The sequence below is a fragment of the Aulonocara stuartgranti genome (genome assembly GCF_965226115.1).
Source record: "Aulonocara stuartgranti genome assembly, chromosome: 7".
In the NCBI taxonomy this organism is placed as follows: Eukaryota; Metazoa; Chordata; class Actinopteri; order Cichliformes; family Cichlidae; genus Aulonocara; species Aulonocara stuartgranti.
This window is the reverse complement of record NC_138945.1, coordinates 15688239-15699185: the sequence shown is the minus strand read 5'-3', so window position 1 is coordinate 15699185 and position 10947 is coordinate 15688239. Positions and strand designations below refer to the sequence as shown.

General features: G+C 38.6%; 1 protein-coding gene across 2 annotated transcripts; it reads left to right on the top strand.

The window, feature by feature from the left end:
• Positions 1-253: 253 nt before the first annotated feature.
• Positions 254-10611, top strand: trappc13 (trafficking protein particle complex subunit 13). Of its 2 annotated transcripts, XM_082542328.1 has the most exons (13): positions 254-400; positions 1494-1562; positions 5465-5564; positions 5668-5752; positions 5840-5967; positions 6071-6143; positions 6467-6511; positions 6826-6843; positions 9327-9460; positions 9538-9736; positions 9839-9939; positions 10059-10206; positions 10293-10611. In XM_082542328.1, the coding sequence occupies exons 1-13, from the start codon at positions 355-357 to the stop codon at positions 10398-10400; spliced, it is 1254 nt and encodes a 417-aa protein (XP_082398454.1). In that variant the 5' UTR covers positions 254-354; the 3' UTR covers positions 10401-10611. The 2 variants fall into 2 exon arrangements, with proteins under 2 accessions (XP_082398454.1, XP_082398455.1); XM_082542329.1 differs by lacking the exon at positions 6826-6843.
• Positions 10612-10947: the final 336 nt, after the last annotated feature.

The window sequence follows — 10947 nt, the reverse complement described above, 5'->3', positions numbered from 1 at the left end:
ATGCTGACAAATTTGTAGCTTTTCTGTAGCTCAGCTTCTCCGTTTGCTGCATGCAGATGAAAACACTGGTGCTGCTTACAAGCCGTGCCCGTGGAAGCAAAACTAACAAATTGGATTAGGAATAAAACATATGGTAATATAAATTAAATTGTCTAAAGTACAATTTATCAACGGTGACGAAAAGAAAAGATTCTCTGTTGTTGTAACGCCCATCTCGCACTATTGGAGGCAGTATAACATGTCAGGGGTGTCCATCCTGTCCCTAAATGACATGACGAAGAAGAAACTGCCTGTCACATAAGCAGCTAGCAGAGTGGCTAATATCACCCTGATTAGGCTGTTTTCACTGTCAAAATGGATGTAAATCAGGCGAAACAGGAGCACCTGCTCGCATTAAAAGGTATTTTACTGTTAACATATATGTTGTGACTACAGAGGTTGTCTTCATGGTTAGATGTGTCAGTGTATCGCGCTGTTGTCATTTGCTGCTGCTTCAAGTTGCTAGTGGCGCTAGCTAATGCAATATCATGCATTTACTTTTGTGAAGGTGTAAACAAGGCTGATGGCCAGTGGTGCGACTTTAAAGACTTTTCTTTTCGTTTGGGGCGCTTAAAACATATATTAAAGACCCTGTTTAGCAAAGTGTAGCTTAAGGAACTGTGTCATAGTGTAAGCTAACTCTCTCTTGTGCTCTTAGTTGTTGCAGCTAATTTATTTATTGCACTAATTCGTTTTTTGTTTGTTTGCTTGGGTTGGACTTTTTTTTCTCGAGGTAACATTTTTTTTTTGCTTCTACTTCCTCTAATCTGAATCTGAATCGGACTCAAAGAAAGAACTCTGGGAAGTTAAAGTGTTCATTTTCCTGTTTCTTTTTGTTAGCTTTCAGCTCACCACCCGCAAAAAGAAATTCTGAGCATAAGTGATATCCTGCAAACTGTGCAGCAGTCAGAATACTAACGGTATTACTCAAGTATTAGCTACTACAGCTACAGGTTTTATGCAGTAGCGAAGGGAAGATTTTATTCCCTGTTTTTAGAGCACTTCATGGACCTGGGCTTTGACATTTGTGTGAGGACTGCAGAACATTTTATCTGTTAGGCAGTTACAATTTTTTATCAGTGAACAGCGTGTAAGAAATGCATCTTACAACAGTTTTGAGACTATTAAACAAACTTCTGGAACTTTAGGCTTACTGCATTTACCTAGAGAGGGAGTTGTAAAAGTTGCATTCAGATAAGGTAACATATAGTTGTCCTTCACACAAAACCTGTATAATTTGTGCGTTTTAATTTTAATGTCAGACCACCACTTTCCCACTCAGAACTTCTCTTTGTCAGCAGATTCTTTGTTGAAATAATCTTTAGATACACCCCTGTTGTGAGTGATTTCAGTAACTGGTAAGCATTCATTCTTGAATGCAGGCTCCTGAATCCATGTGAAAATATCAGCTTGGTCACTAATTGGCTGCTAACCAGTGTCACTTTACTTTACAGTGATGCGCTTAACGAAGCCCACTCTCTTCACAAACCTGCCGGTGACGTGCGAGGATCGAGATCTGCCAGGTGAGCCTGTTTAAACTTGCAGACAGAGTTCCACCCACCGAGCCTGAAATGAATTTCACTCCATATTCTTTAGCAGAGCTGTAGCAAACGAGAACAACAGGGGTCAGGTCTGTGAGACTGAGCATCATGATATTATCAGGGAATCCAATTAGCTCAGTTGATGTTAATCAATCCAGTGCAGGACGTGGGATAGTAGGAGGAAACCACAATGGCTGAGCCACTGTACCACCACTCATAGTAATGACAGTTTATTAGTCAGAGGTCTCATACTCATGTTTATCAGGACGCAGAAGATCAAATAAGACAAGAACAGTAAAACAACAGCCTTGTGTCCATGGTATAATCCCTTGCCTGTGGGTTGTTTTTGTTTTTAAATTGGTAGTCTAATGCTTTTGTTTGCATTGTGTAAAATGGAAAAGTTAATTCAAGGAGAAATCTGTTTGAACGCTTAAAAGCTTCTTGTTCATTAAATCTCCACCTTTTTACATGCATATACAACAATCTGAGAGATTTTTTCCCAACCTCTGTAAATTCATGATCGTGTTCGAGAAGCTCACAGTCAAGCATTGTGAAGCTGAATGATAAGTGGTTTTTTTTTGTTGTTGATGTTTTATTTTTTTTAATGCTGTTGTTTTTCAGAGGTCCACGTCAGCATTGCACTCCACTACAGGAAATAACACAAGTATTGAGGCCAAACTTGGTCAGGCAGCTTCCTCAATTTTTTTTTTACACTCATTTAAACATCCTCTGTGGTTGCACCAGGAAATCCCACTCAAGTCAGCTTACAAACGAAAACAAGATACTGTGTCTGCAATAGAGTCCTTGTTGGGCAAGAAAAAAAAAGTTAATATTTTCATGTTATCAAGCTTGTCCAAATGCTATAAAACAGAGGTAGACACATTAAAGTTGTTGTTGTTAATTTATTTCAAACATGGAAACGATATACAGTTACATTTAGTAAAGAAAATAAGAGAGAGAGAAAAAATACTATACAAAAGTCAATACATTTCAATATAGCTACCGTTCTGATTCATTTACATGTTGAAAGGGAGTGGGAAGAAGTACACACTTATTTAATCCCACACCATTGCCATAAGTTATCAGTTAATATTTAGTCAGTTCATTACTGATATAATATGTAATAAAAATAGTGAACAGATTTCTGATATATCAGAAGTTTCTGTTGTTGTTTTATTATTCCCTATCAGCCACTGAGTTATGTTTTCTGAGTTTGCCCATACAGTGGATATAAAAAGTGCCAGGTTTTTGTAATGTTAAAAAATGAGACCACAGTCATCCAGTCCAGCTCTTTGCAGTGTCACTGTCATCCCATATTTTCTTCACTTTTTTGATGACGCAGTCTTTACTGTGCTCTGTGTTGTGGTATTTTCAATGCCGTGGAATTTATTTCTGTAAACGTTTGGCGACTGATAAGATCAGTGTGATGCTTTGCAAGCTCTCTGCGAGGGTGCCAACCTTTTCCTGTAGCAGGCAAGTGAGTAAATGTCAGGCGAATCCTACTAGAACGCCTGAACTTTACCTGGGGGTTAATCAGTCTCTTTAACTGATGTCGAGTGTGTACCCAAGAAAACTGAACGCTGTGATTCAATAACGTGAAGTAGTTATGAGAGTGCACACTGTTTTATTTTATTTTTTTATTTCTCCTCGAACAGATTTGTTTCTTTTTTCAAATGATTGTGCAGGTTAAGGTGGGAGCATTTTGAAATCATTTATTGTTGTCTAATTAACATCACAAAAACCTGGAATATTAACAGGTGTGTCTGTGTTGGGGTGGGTGTAGTAGTTAATAGTTAATTTGCTAATTATGTCAAAATTTTTTGCAAAAATGTCTAAAAGGATAAAAGTGACAACTACAAGGTCAAAGGTTAGCTTTGTAGCTTTGCAAAAATTTAGCCAGATGTTATATTTGTGACAATAATCTTCCATCTTTAAACTACAGTTATTTAAGACCTTTTCTGCTGCTGGGTTAAAAATGTGTGTGCTACGCATCTGTTTCTGGCATTTTTGTAGCAACATCCATATTTGAAGGATTGCCTGCTGTCATTAGTTAAACCTTTATTGGCCAAACATCAGTATAGTTTATACCTTCTTATTAAACCTCTTCAGAATCATCATTATATTTATTAAGTGAGTTACTGACTGGCTGGCAGAGGCATTCAACAGCTAAGCAGTAATTCTAGTTCCTTCTGGTTGAATGCAGCACAGAGCAGTGCAGTGGTAACTGAAGTCCATATAAATCAAAAATGTGCTGACGAGTCTAGGTTGGACACCTATTTCTGTAAGTAGTAGGGAAGTTATAGTTTATTTTTAAAGAGATTTAAAGATGAATTGCATTAGTATAAAAACATCCCTTTTTCTTGGAAACTTGTTGGGTCAATTGAAAAATCAATCGGTACCTTCAGCTGACCCTTTTAAAATTAGCAGGATTTTTTTCTGGGACCATAACTTTAGTATATTAAGTAAAAATTTACCTCAATATTATAAATAAGTCTTTTTACAACTGCAGCTATTGCCATCTGGTGGCCTTCAGATAGAATACAGGGTTAAGGTACTTCTGCATTGGCTTCAGTGAAGTAGCATCTGTATGATGTCTAATGTTGACAGAAACACATATTGGTACTCTCAATGTTTAATCTGTTTATTAAATTTCACTGGAGGAAAAACTTGAAAAAATGTTTTTGAGCATATTTTGGAAGGGTCAAAAACCCATGTGGAATAATGGTTGCTCAAAAAAAAGTAACAGCGTATGAAAGATCTCATCTGTTAGGCTCGTTTTGACACCAGGCTCGTCTTCTAGCTGTTGCTTTCTGGTCCATATTTATATTGTATTATCTTACATTATACATATGGACCAACAGGCGACTGTTGTTGTGATTTGCTGCTATATAAATAAAATTGAATTGTAAATTTAATCAAATTATTTCTGTATTATAATCACTTTCTAATCTAGTCCTTTTCTAACACACATAAATGTATCCTATAGCTGTGAAATGGAGAAACACACTGTTCTATGTAATAGTTTAGTTTAACTCTCTTTCTTTCTTTTTTTAAATCCAATATGAACACACACATCACTGGGTGATCTGAGTATCAGCAAGGGACACTGAACTGAACACAGGGGCTGGATGTCCCCATTCAGAGTTGAGTGAAGTGAATATGCCAAAAAAAAAAAACATTGTCACAAACTGTGAGTCCACTGAAACCCGAGACCCTCTGTGATCAAGCATGTAGGAGTTGATGTGAAACTGATTTGGTTACAGTCTTAAAATGTATTTTTCAGTCCTTTTAGAAGTTATGACAGTTTAAAAAAAAAAAAAAAAACTGTACTCAAAACATATTAATAATATTCAGGGTAGAATCTTGCATGTCTTTATTAAATACATTAAAGTTAATGAAGAGAAAATTATTCTCAGGGCATCAGGTGGAAACTTATATTAAGATGTTAGAACCTGTCATAAAACTAACCACAGTACATATTATTCAGTGAATTGGACACAAGATGTTTGAGGCGGAGTTATTAGAAGGAGACGTTGAAACCTAATGGTTTTACCTTTCAGGTTCAGTCTGCTTTGAAACTTCATCTTCAAAGCGTCTTTCTTTAGCTTTCTCATTCTCCTTGCAGCAAACTGAGCGCTCACCTTGTGCAGCGCTGCCTTACAGCATCAGAAGAGCATCTGCCTGTTAGATATCCATACATTATGTTTCTCCAAAGCCAATTCTGTTAGTGTGCAGGTAGATGTATATCTTATTGTTTTCATATCACTTATTCCTCTAAATAGTAAATCTTTAGTGAGGACTCAAATTTCATGTGCGGGAGCCAAATTTTGGACTACATTATACATATCCATGACACCTACCTACCCATGTTTTTGTCTCCACAGGGGACTTGTTTGGTCAGCTTATGAGGCAGGATCCCTCCACCATCAAAGGCGCAGAGACCTTAATGCTGGGAGAGATGCTCACATTACCACAGAACTTTGGGTAAAACACCAATCAGCTGTAACTCTTTAAAGTTAAACAGCAGCAAGTGCTTTTTAAAAAAACAAACAAAAAAAAAACGAATTCTTGTCTTCACATCATACAGAAATATATTCCTCGGCGAGACCTTCTCCAGTTACATAAGCGTGCATAATGACAGCAGCCAAGTTGTTAAAGACATTCTGGTGAAGGTACTGTAAAGAAGGAATACCTGCTCAGTTCAGATTGTGCGCTTTGTCTTCCATTCGCACGTAATCACGATGTGGTTCCCTATGTAGGCTGATCTACAGACGAGCTCGCAGAGGCTGAATCTCTCCGCATCAAACTCGGCAGTCGCAGAGCTCAAACCCGAATGCTGCATCGATGATGTCATTCACCACGAAGTCAAAGAAATTGGGACACACATGTGAGTGTTCCCACTCCTGAAATGTTTTCCCAACTCACCAGTAATAAAAAATAATAATAATAATAATAATCCTGTTTGTTTGTTGCTGTTTTCACATTTCCAGCTTAGTTTGTGCAGTCAGTTACACCACCCAGCAAGGGGAGAAGCTCTATTTTAGGAAGTTCTTCAAGTTCCAGGTAAGTTATGGCTCAGTGTTCTAATTAGGAGATGGTTGTAAAGTCACGAGTAAGCTTAGAGATGAGTGGAGAAATGCCACAGAGCTACAACAGATTGCCTTCCTCTGTGTGGGTTTGGTGTCAGGCAATCTTCTGCCCTCAGTTCAATAACCAGCTGTAGCCTTGCTGCCTTTCCTTTAGATGAATTTCTGTCACTCTGATTCCCACTTTCAGTAAAACTCCAGTTGGACTAAACAGTGCTGCATGGAAATATTATTTTCAGCTCGATGGCGGTATCTTATGAGAAAACTTCAGTGTTCAGCTTGCAATCTATTTTTAATCAGGTTTTGAAGCCGCTGGATGTGAAGACGAAGTTCTACAACGCAGAGGTAAATTAGCTCTTCTCAAGCAGCATTGCGAAGCTCTTATTTCATTTTATAGTCAGGAACATTTACAATAGAGGCAGTTAGCATTAGTTAGGCCTCCATGAAAACCTGTGTGCCTCCAGGTGAATAAATGATCCTGGAGATAAGTGGTTTTCCTGGATAAAGGCATTAAGCTCCCCCCCCCTTTTTTAAATTTTTTTTAATACTCCTTTTCATATCAGTAGCTTCGTGTATTGCAAATATTCATTGTCATCAACATTGGCATGTAACTCCATTTGTTTACTGTGTCTTGTCTTGTATTTTATTTTCTCCATTAGAGCGACCTCAGTTCTGTGGTAACTGTTTCTTCTGTTATCATCACTGAACATTAGCTTCTACTAATCATTTCTGGCGATGGACACTCTTTCTTTCTGAGCTCATACAAAGGTGCAAAGTAAAAGAATGGAAGAAAGTCTGAATATAGAAAAGATCTTCAGTGACTCAGTTGTTTGTTACCCCTTGACATAAACTTCCATTCTTTTTCTTTTGCCCTCTCTTTGTTTCCTCTTCTTTCAAACTGATCCTGCACGGTGTTTGTGGTGTCACATTGTTGTGAGTGGGTACGGCATTGATTGCGGTTAGCATCACAGAAGGTGCTATGATTAATCTCGTATCTATTCGTCTATATGTGAATGATTATGTAGTAGCGCAAGTTCAGCGCTGCTCGTTTTTAAAGTGGACCTATTACTCTTCATATGCTGTTCCTGTTAAACACCAACAAAAAACCTCTGCAAAAGCACACACAACGGTAAACGGCTAATAGCAAGCATGTATCTACACTATGATATGAATCATGTGATTAAAGCGCACGTTACTTTACAGTGTTTTTCTGTTAGCTGGTGTTTCCTTAAGTTGCACTCCATTTGACCTTTCAGGGCTGCCAGTGTGCAAAGATCACAGGCTTTAACCTGCTTCAGTTTCACACAGGTTTTTTTCCTTTGTCATAGAGAGTGGACATCCCTAATGTGGCCATCTAATCAAACAGCTCAGACTATAAGCGCGGAAGCCCCACCCACCTGCTCTCCAACCTTCTGTTTGCAAGGGTCAGCCAATCAGAACAAAGTTACTTAATTTGTGCTGTGAATCACGAAACGCTGCCCTAGTGCAGTCTGAGAATAAAATATTGAGCTACAAAAAGCAATTTAATAGGTCCACTTTAACTTTTGTATCACTACAATTATGCTCTTAATAGTTAAACAGCCAACAATGACAGAAGTCTTTCACTATAAGCACTAAAATGTGAGGTTTGGCTGATTTCACACTAACTTCACTCAGAATGATCAAGTCACTTATGAATAACAGGCACAAACTTATCCACGCTTCCTTCTTTTTGTTTCTCACTTTACAGTTGTGGCTGCACAGACAAGTTTACTGTTGTAAAGACATCTGAGTGTTGCTCAACCAGAACATCAAGTAGCTTCCTAATTAAAATAGGAAAGCAGAACATTCTCCACATTTCAGGCATCTAAATTCTTTCTATGTGACAACCTAACTTTCTCAGGGATTAAGAAAATACTCTGATTCTACGTTTGAGATGCATTTATTATGCCTCTGCACAAGGAAATAACTGTACTCTTAACCGGTAATGATTGCTCTCGAATATTAATAAACTTATTGTTTTACTTACTGCTGAGCGACTGAGTAGCAGTATTGAATTTGGCCTGTTACTACACAATACCAATACTTTTAACCTTTCCAAATGGTTTCATTTTTGAGCTGACCAATTTTATATATTTATAAAATCGGTGTACACTTGCAAAAGTTTTATTTTTCTATTTTTTTGGTTCTAGTTTAAGCTTTCTAAGAACCCATAACTAGGGTCGCTCAGTGGCCCCAGAAGTATAGTTGTACACCATAAGATCTAAACTGGTAGAGCCAGACATTTACTGCCTGGCGTTACCTTGCTCCACATTTCCTGTCTTGACAGTACTGAACAAATAAAGTCAAACATTTCTAAACATACTTTCATAAGCCAAACTGCTTGATGTTTGATAAACTAATGTTTCACTGTGCAGCCCGTACTGTGCACCTGCCGACCAACAATTGTACTAATATGTCCTCAAAGGTACACTGAGCAAACTTAATAGGATTCAGTTAAAGTTTTTCTTTTAATGCCAGTCTTCTCATTGACATTCAATGTATAACTCCTATATGACCAAAGAAATTTAAGGTTCACATTTAAGTCTGTCTTAAAACACCTCTCAGATGTCTGTAAGAGTTACAGCTTCCTGTGATCTGTGGTGTCCATGCTGGCTGTGAGAAACTTCCATACGTTTCCTAGAAGAAAACAGAAAAATCTGATTGCTCTCTGTCATTTTCAGTGAGTCGAACATTAATTGCTTTCGAGAGCAGCACTCGCAGCATCTGTGGTCTGTCTTTTCTTTTTACACGGCGTCAGAAGTTATATTTTTAGTATCATTCCTCAAAGTCTCAGAGCACATTTGTGACAACAACGGGTCACAGATGTGCTCCCCAGTAAAGAAGTAGCGCGTGCTGTGAGAACCAATGAAGCAAGTGTGCTTGCTGGATCAGGTTTTACCCACTTCCCTTGGGGAAATAACCACGAGAAACTCTAACAGCCTCTGTGAGCATGTGAATATCGTTTTAAGACAAACTTTAAAATATGAGCTCATCCTTTTGAAGCTGGCACATTGGCAAAAGCCCTAACCCAGCTGTTAATACCTGACATGTTGCTCAGTTCACCTTGGAGATTATGTAGCTTGTTATAAAGGCTAACATCAAATAGCCTGTTAGTGTGACGCTGTGCTTCTGCGCTCAGACAGATGAAGTGTTCCTGGAAGCGCAGATTCAGAACATTACCACCTCGCCAATGTTCATGGAGAAAGTGTCTTTAGAGCCATCCATGATGTACAACGTTACAGAGCTCAACACGGTCACACAAGCAGACAAAGGGTAAAACAAACACACATGTGTCCTTATTTTTGATAACATTTTACACTCAATACTCAGCTGTAACTTTTCCTCTGCAGAGAGTCCACATTTGGGAAAATGTCCTACCTGCAGCCTATGGACACACGGCAGTATTTGTACTGCCTGAAGCCAAAGCCGGAGTACGCAGAGAAGGCCGGCATCATCAAGGGAGTGACGGTCATAGGCAAGCTGGACATTGTATGGAAGACCAATCTTGGAGAAAGAGGGAGGCTACAGACCAGTCAGCTGCAAAGAATGGTATCTTGATCTGTTAGCCTACTGCTAGAACAGAGGCGCTCATTTCACTTACTGTATCCTCTTATGAACGAAAATACAGTTTAATCCCCACGTGTCCTCCAGGCTCCAGGGTATGGAGATATTCGGCTGTCTTTAGACCTGATTCCTGACACTGTCAACCTTGAAGAACCTTTTGACATCATCTGTAAAATCACCAACTGCAGGTAGAAACCCCTGAAAAATGAAATCGCCCTCATAATACAACCCTTAGTATTATTCAGTTCACTGAGGGGTTGAATTAGCCCATAATAACCAGCTTTTCTCTGCTTTTCTGATATTGCAGTGAAAGAACTATGGACCTGGTGCTAGAGATGTGTAATACTAGTTCTATCCATTGGTGTGGTATATCAGGGCGACAGCTGGGGAAACTTAGTCCTGGCGCCTTCCTCTCACTGCCCCTCACAGTCCTGTCTTCCGTCCAGGGTCTGCAGGTACGATCCAGACTTTACAATTGACCGTGTGCTCAGATCAAAGTGCTCTTTACCGACTTACTCGTGTGTTTGCCTCTTTGTTTCAGAGCATTTCTGGTTTGAGGCTCACAGATACATTTCTGAAGAGGACGTACGAATACGACGACATTGCACAAGTGTGTGTGGTCTGCCCGTTTACGAGCAACGAGTGCTAGGAGTTTTCTTTACCCTTTTTTGTTTTTGTTTTTTTGCATTTTACATATGAATGGACCAACTGCGGCATTCTGCACATGACACTATGTTTTTTGCAACTTAATGGAAGAATATTGTATTTTACAATTAATTGTGAATAATATAAATCACTTTCTTTGAAAATAATGATGTAAATGTGCATAAATGTTAATAAATCTGTCATCTTTGATTTAATATTGCTTTTAAAAAGGTGCTTCATGGCATCTGTGTTGGCTTTTGTTATTAAAACTCTTTTACAAAGGCACAGACATGTACTGACTTGATCAATGAGTTTTTGGAAACAGCAGGAGCTGTGTGAGGCTACTAAAGGCAGGGCTATAACATTTTTCTGTCATCATTTAGATTAAGTCCAAGAGTTGTTAGGTGTGGATAATTAAATTATAGTTTATTGCAATAGCAAGTTGTGCCTTGTTCTCAGATGGACAGCAAGTGGAGAGTGATATATGAAATGATGGGATGGAAGGAAGAAGAGAAGCAAAGAGTGATTCACAGGCAAGACATCCAAGCGCT

Coding starts and splice junctions, on each gene's coding strand:
- trappc13 (XM_082542328.1), top strand. CDS start 355: ATGGATGTAAATCAGGCGAAACAGGAGCACCTGCTCGCATTAAAAG. Junction 401..1,493: donor GCACCTGCTCGCATTAAAAG/GTATTTTACTGT, acceptor TTTACTTTACAG/TGATGCGCTTAACGAAGCCC. Junction 9,461..9,537: donor GTCACACAAGCAGACAAAGG/GTAAAACAAACA, acceptor TTTCCTCTGCAG/AGAGTCCACATTTGGGAAAA.